This window comes from Crocodylus siamensis, chromosome 13 (assembly GCF_052110815.1).
Source record: "Crocodylus siamensis isolate JL-2025a chromosome 13, ASM5211081v1, whole genome shotgun sequence".
NCBI classification, from domain to species: domain Eukaryota; kingdom Metazoa; phylum Chordata; order Crocodylia; family Crocodylidae; genus Crocodylus; species Crocodylus siamensis.
The window spans coordinates 5,067,516-5,085,282 of record NC_143407.1 but is presented as its reverse complement, the minus strand read 5'-3'; the positions used below and the strand labels follow the sequence as shown (position 1 = coordinate 5,085,282).

The 17,767-nt window shown below is 48.8% G+C and overlaps 2 protein-coding genes across 2 annotated transcripts in view; one reads left to right on the top strand and one right to left on the bottom strand.

Annotated features, from left to right (window-relative positions):
- CNTN2 (contactin 2) overlaps positions 1-17,487 on the top strand; it is a 47,457-nt gene extending 29,970 nt beyond the window's left edge. Inside the window, exons 7-23 of the mRNA XM_090026567.1 lie at positions 1,239-1,338; positions 1,684-1,859; positions 2,296-2,432; positions 3,135-3,264; positions 4,511-4,661; positions 4,996-5,123; positions 5,475-5,650; positions 5,872-5,992; positions 6,187-6,345; positions 6,462-6,611; positions 7,480-7,550; positions 8,457-8,691; positions 9,164-9,279; positions 10,310-10,496; positions 11,432-11,544; positions 11,636-11,804; positions 12,618-17,487. Of these exons, the coding sequence (XP_089882693.1) occupies positions 1,239-1,338; positions 1,684-1,859; positions 2,296-2,432; positions 3,135-3,264; positions 4,511-4,661; positions 4,996-5,123; positions 5,475-5,650; positions 5,872-5,992; positions 6,187-6,345; positions 6,462-6,611; positions 7,480-7,550; positions 8,457-8,691; positions 9,164-9,279; positions 10,310-10,496; positions 11,432-11,544; positions 11,636-11,804; positions 12,618-12,727 (2,429 nt within the window). The 3' untranslated portion in view covers positions 12,728-17,487. The remainder of the gene's footprint in view (positions 1-1,238; positions 1,339-1,683; positions 1,860-2,295; positions 2,433-3,134; positions 3,265-4,510; positions 4,662-4,995; positions 5,124-5,474; positions 5,651-5,871; positions 5,993-6,186; positions 6,346-6,461; positions 6,612-7,479; positions 7,551-8,456; positions 8,692-9,163; positions 9,280-10,309; positions 10,497-11,431; positions 11,545-11,635; positions 11,805-12,617) is intronic.
- RBBP5 (RB binding protein 5, histone lysine methyltransferase complex subunit) overlaps positions 1-17,767 on the bottom strand; it is a 74,968-nt gene that overhangs the window by 21,257 nt on the left and 35,944 nt on the right. The gene's annotated exons all lie outside the window — the stretch shown is intronic.

Here is a 17,767-nt window from a genome sequence, read left to right as displayed (position 1 = left end):
AGCTGGCAAGCTGCACATTGGGGAATTAGCTGAAGTCTGCTATCAAACAGCCTGACAGCATGGCACAATCTGAGTCTCCAAAACACAGCAGGAGAATAAATGAGAGGCGTAAACAAGAAGTAAAAAGTAAGTTGGAAATTAGATGGAAGGTCAACGAGGAGGAAGAGATACCAAGAGGCAGAGGAGGAGGTGGTTCTCTGACCACGAATGGGGAGACTGTTGAGTTAGAGAGCAGGAGCATCCCTGAGGCTGGTGAGAGCAAATCCATGGAGAGCTTGAAAACCTAGGAGGACGTCTTTAGGCTAGATCCTGAACCGGGCGTGGGCTGGAAACACCGCAGAAACCTGTCCGTGGTGTTCCCGTGACTGCACTGTCACTCCCATTAGGCACTGGTCCACGGCTATTACAGAAACAAGGTCTTTGGCTCAGGATTCAGTGGCTGCATCTACACGAGACGCCACTGCATGGGAGCAACAGAGCATAAGAGTTTCAGAAGGTGCACCCATTGGTCTCCGAGCAGAGCATAAGGGTTTCTTCATGAGCTAAAAACCTTCCGCAGCTGGAACCAACATTTCTGAGCAAGAACCCCTCTCTCTGTGCAGTCAATGGGTGCACGAGCTGTCTCCCTGTTTGTAACAGCAAAGGGCAGCCTGGCAGGGAGCGCTCTGGCAGCGCTCCAGGATTCTTGGACCTTCTTTCCATGAACCAAGAGCGCCCAAATTTGGTGACCTTCCAGGCCTGCTGCAAAAAATGATAGGGCTTTCTTCTTTAGGCTATATACACATCACACAGCAATGAAAGTGCAGCAGGCCTCTGCCAGTATCAGGCTAACTGAGTTCCTATTAGAATAATTGCATTTATGCTGCTGGAATTTCAGTCTTGTGCTGTTAATGAATGAGTTTGGGCCTTGGATAGGTGGCCTTGCATCGCTTGATGTCTCAAGATGTACCACGATTCCTGTCTCCCACCTGGGAGACTGAGGCACAGAGAAGCAAACCACTTTCCTGTGAGTCTCCGGCAAAGCCAGGAACAGAGCCCAGGGCTCTGTTCAAATCTGCATGCAAAGCTGGCGCTACCTGCGGTTGGTTGCTGGAAAGACACGCAGCAGCTGTTGTCTCTGTGACTTAAACATGTGCTTTCACTCCTGAATTCTTGCGCAGCCTTTTTCTTTAGTGTCTTGTATGTGCAGTTTCAAAGCCCTGGACCCCCCCCCCTCAACCCTGGTTTCCTTTCTGCAGATGCCAGACAGTACGCGCCCAGCATTAAAGCCAAGTTTCCCGCTGACACCTACGCGCTGGCTGGGCAGGCAGTGACTTTGGAGTGCTTTGCCTTTGGAAAGTGAGTCTACTCAGTCTGGTTCATTCAGCAGCAACATTAAAGGAGTCTGTGATGCAGTGACCATCACAGTGATAGGCAGAAAGAGGAGACTCCCATGACACCATCCACCTGCCTTTCCTTTCCTGTTGAGGAATATGGGGCACAAGGGGTGGGTCAAGTCCTCGTGTCAAGTGACAGCCCTTTGTCCTGAAAATCAGGGGCTTGTGACTTTTAATCCGAGGCTGGGACTAGGTGTGGCAGGGGTGGCTGCAAGGAGCGACTGGCTTGCACTGAACTGCGCAGTATTGTCTGAGGTACGCTTTAGAAAACCCTGCAGTTCTCCTTCGCTCTTTTCCTTTTCCGCAGCCCTGTCCCCCGAATAAGGTGGCGGAAGGTGGATGGCTCTCAGTTCTCCAAGTGGATCGCCAATGAGCCCATCCTGCAGATCCAGGCCGTGGGCTTTGAGGACGAAGGCACTTACGAGTGCGAGGCTGAGAACAGCAAGGGAAAAGACACCTACCAGGGCCGCATTATCATTCAGGGTAAAGCTTGCACAGCAAGGGGCCCCAGGCAAAGGGCTGAGCCCTCTGTGGGGAACCCATCATTTCTGATCCAGGCTAACCCCAGCCCTGGGTACATCTATAACCAAGCCTCACAAAACACCAGGGAGTTTGGGTGGAGGGTTAGAGTTGGGACGCGTGACTCGAACTTTACTGAGCCACAAACATAACCCAAATCACGAGAGGTAACAACAACCTTCTTCCAATCTGGATTGTCCCATAATGCTGCGGGATCTGGATGCACATCTGTGGGCTGGCCCCAGAAAAGAATCAGCCTTGCATTTGCAATCTCAACACGGCGACGTGATGAGCATCATCCTGCCTGCCAGGAACAAGCATCTCCCGTTTCCCTGCTCCCGCCCCCCCCCCCCACTTCCATGACATTTTTGGCTCCCATATCCCTCTTGCTCCTTTGCAGCTCAGCCAGAATGGCTGAAGGTGATCACGGACACGGAAGCGGACATCGGGTCGGACCTGCGCTGGAGCTGCGCTGCAGCTGGCAAGCCGAGGCCAGCGATCAGATGGCTACGGAACGGGCAGCCATTGATTTCTCAGGTGCTGCAGCGCTGGCTTGAGATTGTGCAAGATACAGCTCTGGGAACGCACCTCAGCCAAACCCCAAACTGACCAACAACTCCTCTCCTAAAGCCCCCTGCAGCTCTGCCAAGTCACATAATCTCCCCCGGTTATATCCCCTCCTGTGGTCTTACCCAGCAAAACCAGTACATCGCACTCCTGACCCAGGGCAAATCACCTCTTGCTATTGCACCATGGAAGCCATGCGTCACTGCAACGAGCACACCGCTCTAAGCCTAAGCCAGAGGCAGTGGACCTCTGTCCTGGGGCCTGTGGTGTCCTTTGCCCCGCTGAGCAGCTCCTTCCCTGGGTGGACATGTACCAGATTTGACAGAAGAGACTCTGTTGAGACTCTCCTCAGACCCATCAGGCCTTCTGACGCTCACTCCCCACTTTTTCCACCCACTACAAAACCTAACATTCGCTTCTTCGTGTGACCAAAACTTACCCCACACCCATGACAGATCAGTTAGTGCCTACCTGTAGGCTGTGCTGCTCTGGCACTCAGCTGTACAATGCTGCTTGGATAGACAGGGAGTTGATATGCAGAAAAAAACCAAGCAAGCCAGAGAACAAGAGGGTATAAGAGTCTCTAATGAAACACAACTCTGAATACCTGGTTCTTGAGTCTCAGCATCATCGTTGTTGTTGTCTAATCAACCGATCTTCTCGTTTGTACAGAACCGCATTGAAGTGAGTGGCGGAGAGCTGCGATTTTCCAAGTTAGCCCTGGAGGACTCCGGCATGTATCAGTGTGTGGCCGAGAACAAACATGGCACAGTGTATGCAAGCGCTGAGTTAACGGTGCAAGGTACCTCCTCATTTCCCTGCGGGCTACCTGAACGTGAACGTGTCTGGGATGTGTTCCTAACAGATCGTGTCTATGCTACACTTTTCATCTCAAAGGCCTTTACAAGAGTAGAAAAATCACTTTACCCACCATTTAAACAGAGCTGCGTCTATGATGGGGAACATCAGCTATCTTCTAAAGTACAGTTTTGTTTAAAATGGCATAAATAGCCCTGGAGAACGAATTCCTCTAACCCAGCGATGCTCAACCAGAGCGCCACACATCTCGTGCAGGGGGGCCCGGAGAGCCTTTCAAGATGCCAGGGGGTACCGCAAACCGTTAGCGCAGTTAGGTGTGCAAACATGATTCACAGGATAAACCCAGAGATTTCCAATAGGCATCTGTAGCGTTAAAAACATTCTGACCTGCCTCGGTCTTCCTGCATTCTTGCAGCAGACGAATCGCCCTGTTATTTTTCCGCAGTCAAAAACCAAGCGAAAGCTAAGAGCTGGCGCTTTCTGAGTGGGGACCTTGAGTCCAACAAGAGGATCTCTGAATCTAAAAAGGCTGCAAACCATTGCTCTAACCACTAAAGCTACAGAGCATAGACCGCAGCGGCACGACCTTCCCTCTTCACACCGCAGCTTTCTCCTGACTTCAAGGAATGGTCTAAACAGTTCAGTGCCCATTCGTTCTGCTGTGGCCAAAAGAAATTGGAACTGGGCTGATGCCAGACTCATTTCCCATCAACCAAATAGCTATCTTCTGGCCAGTAGCAACCGGAGCTGGAGTTAAACCAGCAACCTGATGCGAAAGGCTCTCAACAGCAGCTGTCTAACAGCAAACAACAACACTGTACAACAGTTTAGGGCACCAAATAAGCAGCTGATACCCAACTGAAACTCCAGATGGAAGTGTAGGGGCACTATGTGCTTACCCCGGTTGAAATTTAGCCAGGACACTAAAGCAAACCTCCCTTATGTCTTCTAAATCAGCTCTCTTTTTTGGAGTCTCTGCAGAGACTTTGCAAGTGCTGGGGTCACACCACCATTGGCAAGAGTGATACAGTCGAGTCAGGTATCACCACCAGTGGTCAGCAACGGAGGAGTCGGAGTAGCTGCAATCTGCCATTCAGCAACTCCTGTATCTCATCTGTCCTGCTCTTACCATGTAGTTTGGTGATAAACCAGCCTCCAGTTACAGTGTGGCTTGACTATGCTCCTACAGCAGCATCTGCAAGGGCTCCTTAATCCTCTTTTTTTCTCAGCATTTGCTCCAGATTTTCGGCTAAGCCCAGTGAAGCGCCTCATCCCAGCAGCCCGAGGTGGGGAGGTCATCATCCCGTGCCAGCCAAAAGCCGCACCAAAGTCCATCGTGCTCTGGACCAAAGGGACAGAACTCCTGATCAACAGCAGCAGGTACCAGCACTAAGTTGGCTTTTAGCTAGGAACAACAGCCAAGAACAGATCTTCTTCTGCAGCACGACTAGGCTCTGTGATCCCAGGGATCCCGTTCTCTTGTGTTCCTGAGACTGCCCAGCTGGCTGCTGCTTCCATTCTCTTCTTCCTTAAAAGTCTTAGACATTTTTGCCAGTCTGGCCTTTAAAATTTACATCCCTTAAAAAAAAAAAAAAAAAAAAAAAAAAAATCAGCAACATCTAGGAATTCAGTGTCAGATCAGCACGCACAGAAAATGGCTGTTGCCCATGCCAAGGTAATCTCATTTCTCGCTGCGGCTCTTTTCCTTCTCTAGGGTGACCATTACACCACATGGCACTTTGATCCTCCGTAACATCAGCAAGTCCGACGAAGGGAAGTATACGTGCTTCGCTGAGAATTTCATGGGCAAAGCCAACAGCACCGGGATTCTCTCAGTTCGAGGTAGGGATATTTGGGTTGTGCTGGAGCTGACATAGCAAAAAGGCTGATGAGAATGCCATAGTGTGAAGGCCAAATTTTCCCTCTCCTTGCACCCCACCACAACACACTGTAGTTTCCAAAAAACAACTGGCACCTGACATTTTACATTCAGTGTAATCCTTCCCTTCAGAAAACTGTTGATAGCTCCTAATTAGAGAGGAACAAAAACGTGGTGGTTTTGGCTTGCTATACCCGCGAGGATCAGCTATGGTTCTACAGAATCCCACTTGAATCCAGCCTGTTCTGTGTTTAATGGCTGCTGCATGTTGGGTACGTTTGCAGCTAACATGGCTCTCACCCTCTTCTTCGCAGATGCTACCAAAATCACCCTGGCACCCTCTAGTGCTGACATCAATGTAGGTGAAAACATCACCCTTCAGTGCCATGCCTCCCATGACCCAACTATGGACCTAACTTTCACATGGTCCCTGGATGACCTCCCTATTGATATCGAGAAGTCTGATGGGCACTACAGGCGAGCTAGCACGGTGAGTATGAAGGGTCCCGAGCTTACACTAGATCCAAAAACCTGGAACAAGGAGGGAACAGAACGTTTTGAATCTTCTGACATCACTTCTCGGATGCATGTTCAATTAGCCAGCTACCCTGACATTACTGGAGCAACCCTAGGTTTGGCTTCTCGGTCTCCATTTTGCATGCTGTATTGGCTTGGTCCGTTCTGACGTTTTTCTCTCTCTTCCCTGCTCAGAAAGAGGCTATCGGGGACCTCACCATCTTAAATACTCTGCTGAAACAGTCTGGGAAATACACGTGCACAGCCCAGACGGTTGTGGACAGTGCTTCAGAGTCAGCCGTGCTGATCGTAAGAGGTAACTTTTCAGCCTTCGCTTCCAGGTCCCGCGTGCTGTAGCAGATCCTATATTGAGCCCCAAATATTTCCTGACTCTTCAAGGGGCCGAACACCTTGGTTGTGCCGCATGACCTGGAGACCTTACAGAACAATAAGCTCGTCAACCTCTCTCTGGAGCTGTTAATCGGACAGTCTTTCTTCTCCCCGCGTTAGGACCTCCAGGTGCTCCTGGGGGCGTGGTGGTGAGGGACATCGCCGAAGCTACCGTTCAACTGAGCTGGAGCCGAGGCTTCGATAACCACAGCCCTATCGCCAAATATATCATCCAGGCCCGCACCCTGCTGTCCAACAAATGGAAGCAAGTACGCACCAGTAAGTGTCTTCCAGGGCTGTGCCCGACTTACGCTAGCTCAGGGTGGGGTTTCCTCTTTGTTGCTCTTTGCTGCCACGTGCTCTGTTTGTTCGATTCTCACGTCGCCGGGTTATAGATCCTGCGACTATTGAAGGCAACGAAGAGACAGCGCAGGTGGTGAACCTCGTCCCCTGGATGGATTACGAATTCCGGGTCATAGCCAGCAACATCCTTGGGACTGGGGAACCCAGTGGACCCTCCAGCAAAATCCGCACCAAAGAAGCAGGTCGGTGCCCACTCAGAGGACGTAAGGAGTCTCCTGTCCCCACCCACTAAAATGGGATGGGATGGCTTCCGTGCCAGCCTCCAGGCACCCTCAGCAGTTAGCCAGCTCCTTGAGAACTCCTACATGGCCTCAGAATAGGCCTCCTTCTCCTTACCCATTTACATTTGAAAGATAAATGAATACTGGGACTCGTAGCTTGCTTTACGAATACTTGAGATCATTTGTGAAGTTCAGCCCCACGTACATTGCAAAATACAGACAGTCCTAGTTTTGAGTAGTAGTGATCAGAAATAGAAAGAGCTCTACTGGGTCATCTAGTCCAACTCACTCCAAAGGCAGAGCGAAGTTCCCTGCGGAGACTGTAACGTACATCGAGTCAATAGTAGCCCCGGCCTTGACCAAAAGCTCAAAATGAACTTGGGGTATAAAACTGAGATGCTCTGAAGATGTTCACGTTCATAAGTATAGCTAGAAAGCTAAAGCAGAAGCAAATGTATGGGTCTGAGCAGAGAGATATTACATGCGTTTGGGTGGAAAAATAGATATTGTGCGTGTGCATGCACACGTACACTATATACAGTCAAATCATTCCAGACAATATTTTATCCATCCTTTACCCCTCAGGGCTCAATTTTCATAGTCTCTGAGAAGCCCTCTCTCCAACTGAATTCAACAACCAGCTGTCTGAGTTGAGAACCTCTGAGACTCGGGCCTTGAACTATTAAATATTTAAGGTTAGAAACAGATGGGACAGCACGGCTTTTAGAGCTGCTGAAAGCTGGTTGCTCCCAGGCTCTGTGTTTATTTGTAATCACTGCGTTGCTTTTAAACTAAACTGCGCTGTCCCTTTTATCTGGGAATACAACAGCACCTACTGTGGCACCATCCGGGCTCAGCGGAGGAGGAGGGGCACCCAATGAACTCATCATCAACTGGACAGTAAGTTGGCAGCAGCGACTGGTGGGATGTATGTTTTCCTTGCTGTGCTATGAATTGCTGGGAGACGACTAGATGGAGGGGGGACAGAGTTCGACTGGGTAATAGCAAGGCAAGCGTCCCCTTCCTCTTTCAGCCCTCACACAGGATGTCACAATGATTGTAGTGAGATGAGGAGAGAAAGGGGAGATGCCAAGCAAGGCGAGATGAGGAGCAACGGTGGGAGAAGGGAAGAGAAGACAGGCATTGCTCTGAAATGGGAGTAGAGGCAAGGACTGAGAGTAAATGAGGAATGGAAATGGGGTGCACAAAGTAGACAGAAGTACAACTTGCATGTGAACTGGATCCCAATGGAAACTTCACTGGCAGGTGCAGAGATGTAAGCCCCCTAACTCTGGAGACGAGCGTAGTAGGATAGTGTCTGGAAGGGCCTCACAAGCAAGAATGTGAAGGACGTGCTCTGACGCTAAGTCCACTCTGGCCTTGAGCGCTCAGTTTTCCCCATCTTTAAAAAACAGATATACCGATACACTCATCCTAGGGTGTTATAAGGATTGAGTTACTGAATCTAAATCATGGAGTTCCATGACGATGAAAATCACTAAGCAGTTAACTGTTAACTGTTAAGGAGTATGGACCATTTTCTACAAGATGCCAGGAGCTGGGACCTTACAAAAACACAAAGTGTGGTGAAACTTATAGTAACAGTGAAGGGCCGGGCAATGCTGCACTTGCAGTTATGCTGTACCATAGGGCCCCTGGGTTATACCCTTGTTCAGTCCAATGGGATTTGCATGCACGCATCCACAGAGGGAATCCTGGTTTCTTCATCTTTAAACCCTACTGCCCGCACCAAGAGGTGTGAGGAGCACCCCGACCGATGGCTCCATGTGTTGACCTCCGTTGCAGCCCATGCTGAGGGAGTACCAGAATGGAGATGGCTTTGGCTATATCCTGTCGTTCCGTAAGCAAGGCAGCCAGGCCTGGATGACAGCCAGGGTGCCTCACGCAGAGTCTCTGCACTATGTTTACCGCAACGAGAGCATTGGACCCTACACCCCATTTGAAGTGAAGATTAAAGCGTACAATCGGAAAGGGGAGGGACCAGAGAGCCTGACCGCTGTCGTGTACTCAGCAGAGGAAGGTAACAACAGCCATTCGTATTCAGTAGCGCTTTGTCCAGGTCCAGCTGATAGTGCTAATCTGATCTAATAGGCATCTAATTCCAGTCTAATCGGCATCACTGTTAGGAGATTACTCCTTTTATTAGAAGGGTAGTCAATGGTGGTTTGAGCACCAAACACGGGAGCCTCATACATCATCTTGTAATACAAACACAGTTACACGTTCCTCCCAGCACGCACCTAGAAAAACCTCGTTCTCTCTCTCTGCGGGCTCGTGTAGCCCACAACCAAGCCAGGCCATCCTACTGTTTCCGTTAATCCCCACGTTCATCGCTTCACCTAGTATTGCCTTTAGCCGATGGTGCATCCTATTGCTGTCCCACCACCGTACAGTTGGCCTGTGTCTTGAGCTCCTCCTTTTCAGACAGAGACTGCACTGTCCGTAGGTATGAAAGAGCAAGCTTATTCCTGGTTCTTTTTTCTTTCTGCCAGAGCCCAAAGTGGCTTCTTCCAGGGTCACTGCCAAAGCTGTTTCATCTTCGGAAATGGATGTGTCCTGGGAGCCGGTTGAGCAGGGAGACACGAATGGAGTCCTTCTTGGCTATGAGGTGAGAGAACCGAAGGCCCAGACTGGGAGAGCCTGACACTCGGACATAATACACCAGGAAGCAGACTGCTTGATGGGATAGGACTCGTGATGGGCTAATTATATCAGCACTGCAGCCTCCGCGTCCAAGTGTGGGAGGGGAAGGGAGGGCCTCTTGGGGGATGTCAGCATCTTCTCTGCCTTAGTGAGAATGGTTAGTATCATCCCCATTACAGAAACCATCATGACAGGCTTCCCCATTTCTCCCCTTCCACAGACAGTGCCTTTGGGCACCTATCAGAGCAGCCTCATGGCTCGTGCATGTGCTGTAATTACAGTGCATTGGAGGAGACTCGATTAATGGAGCCTGCTGGAGCGTGGTAATTACCGCGCTCCAGCAGCCTCCACTGTCCCGTGCGTCAGCGTCCCCACGAGGGCGAGGGCACTTTAACTAAAGCTCGACGAATGCCATTTTGAAGTGTGGGGATGCTGATACACCAGACGGTCCGGATGCTTTAATTCGATGCTCTTGGAGCTGCTCTAATTAAAGTGCCTTCCCTCATCGCCCATGCCTGGAGCGTGTGTATAAATGCCTTTTGTGCCTGATCACCCCCAAAACGAGGCACGTAGGTCCAAACGCAGAGGGGGGCCTGCCTCTGACACCACTAGGAGTTGGCTTGAGCTAAAGCTGCGTAAGCGCCTGAGAGCTCGGCCCATAGGCCTCGTATGAAAAAGGCACTCTACCCACAACCTGCTGCCGAGAGTTTCTCGGGATAATGTCTCAGTTGCAATGCGATTAAAAATATATATACAAGGAAACAGTGCGAGTGAAGGATAGGCCACCAATTGCCTTACGTGGGGAAGAAACAGTTTGGTATCTACCCTAGAGAGAGACCTTTACCCCCACTGACACCCTGCCACAAGCCCCAGCATCCACTCTCATCGGTCTTGCAGCGTGCCCGCGTTCCTCTGGCCCAGAAAGCAGGACTCGGGCAGCACCCAGGTCTCCTTCATTAGTTCATGAGCCAAAATCTCCATGACCTCTTGTTTAGATCCGGTACTGGAAAGACGGTGATAAAGAGGAAGCAGCAGACCGAGTGAGGACGGCGGGTCTAGTCACAGCTGCTCACGTAACAGGCCTAAACTCCAACACAAAGTACCACGTGACGGTCAGAGCTTACAACCGGGCCGGAACTGGACCTGCCAGTCCATCTACAAACATCACAACCACAAAGCCACGTGAGTGAGCCCCAGCCAGTGGGGCTTCAGGGGCCCTATTCCTCTTGGGTAATCACCCCCTCACCGTGAACATCAACACTAAAACACACATCAGGCCTGATTCTGCAGTATGCTGGCCCAGCTTTGTGGCTACGTATAACCTGAAAGCAGTGACTAGAGCAGATTCCTCCACTTTTGGAAATCTTCAGAGTCTCCCTTCAGGCCCACCCTGCAGCAATCTAGGTCTAGAAAAAACAGATATAGCCCTCTTGTACACGACTGACACCAGCTTCCCAAATAGCCCACTGGGCCACTGGTAGTTCACATAAATTAGGGCTGCTCTAAAGCTCTTCTTGTGTATGCTGGAGACTGGATCACCCTTTAGATAGTCCCAGTGCTGGGAAAGGACTGACTTAAAGGTGGCACAAAACCTTTATTTCCACACTCCACGTGAGCTGTGGGATGCACTTCTTCAGCTCTACTCGGGACCATCACAGGCCCCATCTGTAGAGAAGGATGGAAATGTGATTTGTGTTTTGGTAAAGCTGATCAGGAACTGAACGTGACTGATCTGGGATTGATAAGGTCCTGGAAGTCCCATTCACTGTCCCTGATGGACCCGTAGCATAAGAGAAGGGTTCATTCTCCAATTTTGATCGTTTAGACTCGGCTTGGACAAAATTATGCTGATATGAATGGGAATCTATTGGTCCAAGGTTTCCAGCTTTTTAAAGCCCTTGTTTTACAGGTCCAGAGATACTAAACCCCAAACGACTGGCTGAGATAGCTCTTCCTACTTATTCCAGCCATGAGGGTGTTGCCCACCCTCTAGGCTGCCCAGAACGTTTCAGAAGCTGCGCCGAGACCCCTTGGTCTTGGGTGCCCTGCACCCCTCCATATCGCTTCCTCCATGCGCTCTACTTCACTAAACGTCTTAATTATCTTATATTTTCTAGCACCTAGGACACCACCCGGCAACATCTCCTGGACCTTTTCTGGCTCTGGCGTCAGCATCAAGTGGGACCCTGTAGTAGCACAGGGGGATGAGTCAGCTGTCACTGGGTACAAGGTACAGGCAGAATGTGGTAAGACCTTCTCTGATGCAATGTGCTGGAGAGAAAAAACAAAAGGACCCTAAATTCAAACTTATCTCCCAACAGATGCTCTACAGGCAGGACTCACACTCCATTCCTACCCTGTATCTGGCCAGCAAGAACCGACTCGATATACCAGTGCCTGAAGACTTCACTCACGCCCTGGTACAGATTAGGGCAACGGGGCCAGGAGGAGATGGAGTCCCAGCAGAGGTTCACATCCTCAGGAACAGCGGTGTGTCTGCTCAGTTCTGTTTTCCTTCCCTTCTTCAATCTCTACCCACATTCCTGGAGTAGACGCATGTAGTTCTGTGCTGAATAGCCATTTATCCCAATGTGTCTCTCTGGCCCTTGGAAATGAGCGAATCTGAGGCAGTATACTAATGCACAGACTCTAATCCCGTGTCATTCCCATCGCTGCTCACGCGTGTGCTATGCCTCAGTCAATGTCTTTGTCCCAGCTGTAGCCCAAGTGGCAGAATGAGCACCACGCTCCTGATCCCACTCTTCCACCCAACAGATGGGAGGGCAGTGCCAGTTCTAGCCTAGCATTTTGCGTTGTAGCACTCTAACTTGCCTTGGCCTCACCCATGCACTTTACTTCTCTGGTGCTCAGCTATGCCTGCTGGACCACGCTAATTAATTCCTCTCCAGACTCTCTGTCTGTACTCTCCACCTGCTAGTAAACCATCATCATGTTCTCCTATCAGTCCAATCTGAAGCCATCTTGAGCCAAAATTGTTGGGACTGCTGCTCAGTTTGCATTCATTGAGGCTGAAACCAATGAATCGCTGAAATCAATGGCAGAAGTCTATGTGGACATCAATGATTTCACCCATAGAGCCCTGACTCAGGCATGTCTGTCTGGAGACAGCCTACAGCACATATCAGATTGGCTCCCCTATTTCTCGAACGTCCCTCAACGATAACACACAGCAGCAGCAGGTGCCAAATCCTTGACGTTCATTTGCCAAAGAAACAAAACAGACCGTTCCAGTACAACAATGAAACTCTTCAACATCATTGTTGTTCTTTTAATCTCTTTCAGGCACAAGCATGATGGTGGAAAGTACTGCAGCCACTCCAACACCATACACTGTCATTATCACGACTAACTCTTTAGTAATGTTGACCCTGATCGGCTATTTGGAGCTCTGATGCTGGCCTGCGCAACTGAAGATTACTGGACACCATTCCTCGTAAACTAGCAGGGAACTAGCCTACATTTGGCCATTACAACAAGTTTGTACTGCAGTGGCAATGAAACGTGGTTTGTCAAAATCAATTTAAGGGAACAACAACAACAAACACACACAAAAAAAAACACCCCTTTTTTTTTTTGTTTTAAGGAAATAGAACATTTCGTACAAGACCTGGGTCTTTAACCAATCAAAGATTTTTTTAGAGAAAAAAGAAACAAAGAGGAAGAACTCTGCGTGAATTCTTGGGTGGCGGCTGTCACGTATACTGTACCCAGTAGGTTTTCTGCCTTACGAAGCCATGTATGAAAATAATAAGACTCATAAACTTGACTTTTTTAAATATGTACAGTACTGTGCCGGGGGGGGGGGGGGGGGAGGATTTCAATATGATCAGCATGTTCCATATAAATCACAGTTACAACCTGAGCTGACAGCTGTGATGTTCAAAGATAAGGGAGAATTATTGGCGGGTTTTTTTTCTCCCCAAGGATAGCTGCTTAAGAAGATAAAGCCGCAAGAGAGAAGGATTTATCTACCATGCTTGTTCCAAAGGAGGATGACGAGGCCAGTGCTTCAGTTGTGCTGATGGATGACAGGTGAAATGCTTTAATGGTCTCAACTTGCAGCCCCTTACTACTACACATACTGATTGCGCCATGAGCTGCGACGTTCAGTGTTACCCCATCCCAGAAGTTAGTTTTTGTTGCTGCTGCGTTGTTCCTATCTTTTTCTTTGCATAAGAGGAGAGGGGATACTTTTCTGGAGTCCCAGAGATCCAGCCTATAAAAGAGATGTTGGCAGACCTCATCTTCAGCAAAGAGAGAACGTGTGTCTTACGGTGGGGAGGAAGAGGAGCGATAGTGTGGCGGATCCCAGATACTTTAAGGACTAGTGACTCAAGGAAGCCAATGATGCAGTAATGGGGAAGATCTGGGCCCAGAAGAGATTCCCTTTCCTGGCATCAATGGTTGCCATCTAGCCAAGCCCTTGACCATACCCCCCGGTTGTGAGATCAAAGTCGAACCAATAACTCAGTCTGGCTTCTCACATGCGAGATGCATGCCTGCAACCAACCACAGGAGGTATCTTGATGTCCTGGAGATGCGTGGCAGTACTGAGCTGCTTCAGAGACTGGGCTGGCTGGGAAGAGTTTGGTGCTCCATGTAATCTGTAAATTCAACGGGGAAGTAACCGAATGACCAAAGTTTACCGCAGGACAATTTCAAGCTCTCTTTGGTATTTCCCAGGCTCTCTTTCAAGGATATTTGCCCATCTATTCTTTCTTCCTATTGGACATTACTGCTGAGCTCAGCAATCTTATTCACAGCGGCATAACCCGGGGTTACATTTGCAGGTCAGCGTGCCGGAAAGGGAAGCGACTGAAATACTGTTTCTGCGTTGGGTGCCAGAACCTTTGCCCTGTCCAACTTCATGGAAAATTAACCAGGAGGGTTCAGGAACCCTGTTATGATCCCACCTCCACTCGCTCCTTGGAGTTTGCTCCCCACTGAACCGATCAATTTTAGCGAGCATCTCTCTGATGAAGTAATAGCATAAAAAACCACTGGGAGCAGTTCCTTCCTTCTTCCGGCTAAACACAAGCTTGCCAGACAAAGTTCTGTTCAGACCGATGACTATTAGCATCCTGACTCCTCGACAAAGTTAACCACATGCATTCCTCTCAATGTATAAGGATTATTTTATGTATATGTCCACATAAGAAAAAGTGTTCGGATATTCAAATGGAAAGGGGGGAGGGTGTCAGAAGTACAAACGGGAACTAGAAGCCAAACTCCTAAGGAGACCTTTCAGCGTAGATCCGATGCGATGAAGTTGACTTCCACAAATAAAGGGGCCGGACCCTCAGCTTTCCTCCTTGAGGTTGCTAGTTGGAATTTTTAATCCTAGCTGATTGATAAACTATGCAGATGGTGCCCAGACACTAAAGGCTAGATTTTGGTTGGTCTTTACAAGATGTCAGTGGCTTTAGCAAGCGTGTATGTGTGTTGGCAGCATAGGGGGGAATAAACAGACCTCACCAAATTCCAGTCTGGGTACCGTCTGGTCAGAACTGCAGCCCCGCAGGAGTGCAAGGGATGCTACTGCTAAGACTGCCCCAGGTCAGGATGAAGCAGGAGAGCTGGAAGGTAACGGGGCAGGCAGGCCAAGCGCAGTGGGTAAGTCGATTTTCCTAAACAGATCTGTAGATGTGACCAGGGAGATCCTGGTGCTAGTGCATCCCCAGTGCTCTCCAGGAGACGGTGCGTTTCTGCACAGCCCCTCTTCTACGGGCCATGTCCGAAAAACACAGTCTCACCCTAGGTGTCATATGGGGGTCGTGGATAGTTCACTCTGGGCAATCACTTCAAAGGCGGCTGCACCCTGGACCTAAGCACATGCTTAGGAGCTTAGGTGCATAAATCCCTGGCCATCTAGATTAGTTATACCCTACCAAATACACCAGCAAGATCCCATTATAATCTCATAGCATCTGTCCCATACAACATGCTTTATCTAGCAAGGAAATACACTGGTAGAATCCTAACAGCAAGAAGCAACACACGGGGTCTGAAAGCTGGGAATTAAGGTTAAGAATGAACCTTAATCTATTTGGCGAATAAAAGGAAAATAGAGAGAGGTGGAGGAGAGGAAACATCCATGCCATGGAACAGGAAATTGCTAAACATTGAGAGAGAAGGCACAGGGAGCACTTTCCTGATTTCCCCTGTAACTAAATCCCCTGGGGAAAGTAAGTAAAAGACTCGTACTGTTTGGATGGGCAAAGGAACAGATACAGGCCAAGCGGAAGGAATTTTATTTAGCTTCACCAGGAGTTTTGTCCATAGCATTTCGCTACCTCCCTGTAGTTACACAGCTTGTATTATTGCACCATAATCTACCTGACACCAAATTACCCTGCCAGATTGCTACAACGTTAATAGATGACAGCTGTTTAAAACTAAATTATTTCTATATTTTTGTATGTTTTATTTTAATATTTTTTTTAAAAATAACATTTTATTGAAGCTTTCCTTTGCAAAATATATTGTGTTGTTAATAATTCAGAGGCTGTGTTATCTTGCCATTTGAGGCCTGTCGGGGCTTCCTCCTTTGTCCCAGTAAAGCTGAGGCACGGGGGAAATTAGGAACTAAGCCCGCTAAAAAAGCTTGGGGCTGAGTCACACAGATGCTTGGACAACTGAGCTGAGCTGACGACTCAGAGAGACTGGAGGAGATGCTGCAGAACTGGCTATAGCCATGGCAACAACAACTGCAAAGCTTATCTCTTATACAAGCTACAAAGTTTTAAAGCACTGCACAAACGTTAACTAAATAATCCTTGCAGCAAGCCCTGGTGTCAACAAGCCTTGACCCTATTTTACAGAAGAGGAGTCTAGGGCAGAGATGTTAAATTGCTTGCCCAGAGAATCGGCGTGGAGCTGAGCTTGGGATTCAGAAGGTCTTGGCTCTCTCACATCACAAGCCTGTGGGATATTGGGCATCTTCAGCCCCTTTCCAGATTGGGGCATACACTGTCCCCATCATGCGTAACAGGGCTGTTGCATCTCCGGGACCGACTCTTTTAACACAGGCAGGGGCTGTCCTGGTTTTGCAGCCAACAGAAAAGGCCCTGCTGCTGGATGTTTCACACCGATTTCAGGCAGCGAACCCTTGAGCCAGGCCTACCTCTGAAAGGCACCGATGCCCACTGGTGCACCATGGCTTTGATTTAAAGGGAGACAGAAACGGCCTGTTTTTGCACGTGCACCAAAGGAGCTGAGATGCCTGCACCTCCACGGCTTGTCCCGACTACCTGAAGCATGAGCAGCATGCATTTCTATAGCACGTGACCGTTTTGTATGGACTCCATTTAGCCTGAAACGTACCCACCAATGAAGAGCGTTATGCTAGATACTCCAACAGGTTTCAGAGGCTAAAAGTTCAGCATCTTTGTTCCATTCAAGCTCAGGTTATTTTAAAAGGATCTTATCTGGGCACAATCCTGTGGAAGCGCTTACATCCCAGCTGCCTGTACCGGTGGCTACAACCATTTTAGTGAATCTTGCAGTGTTAGGAAAGTGAGGGATTGAATAATATGGTTAGGCACAAACAAAAGATCTGCACGTGACAGTACCACTGAGGTTTCAATAGCAGCATTTTCCTCTGGATGAAGGTTAATGCATTTTCCAAACAAACCTATGGTTAACTGAATCACTGACATATTTCATGGAAGGCGTAACAAACCGCATGAACGTTTCTGATGTAAATTGACTTTTGTAACCGTTGCTCTGCACGGCAAATGGACGGGACACGTTCCAATATCTCAATTACAGTCGGTAGCATTTTCAAAAGAGCCTTCACGACTTAGAAGTCCAAGTCCTTTTGAAAGTCAGCGGGCCTCAATTTTATTTCTTCATAGCTTGTGCAGTTCTTTGTATTAATTTTTCAGTATTGTCATTACTCAAATGCAAATTTAAAAAAACCTGGCAGTTTTTGTAGCAGCTTAATTGTATTTAGGACTGTTACACACACACACGATCACAGGACTTTGAGTAAGAGCTCCCTAGTGGTAATCCAGACTTTGACACCATCTATAGTCTGGAGAAAGCCACCTCTGCGCCTCAGATTCCCTTTCTGTAACACTGAGTTAATACAACCACTTCACCGCACATAGAACTCTTGGCTCCAAAATGATACCTTTTATTAGACCAACATGTCATTCATTAGTGCACATTTCACAGACTGAAAGCACAAACTGCTGTGACTCAGTAAGGCTCCACTGCAAGCAAAGGGTGCAACAGCAGCTCTGTATAAACACATCTGAACTAGCTCAGGCACCTGTAATGGCGTAGCTGCAACGGTACCACGTTCACCAGAGGCCGCAAAACTGCCCGTGACCCTGGGGAACTATTAGGGCAGTTAGCCAGGACTTGGCTTCACGTTGCCAGGCTACATTGCCAAGCTAGGTGGTTTAAAGCTAGCTCAAGTATGCAAA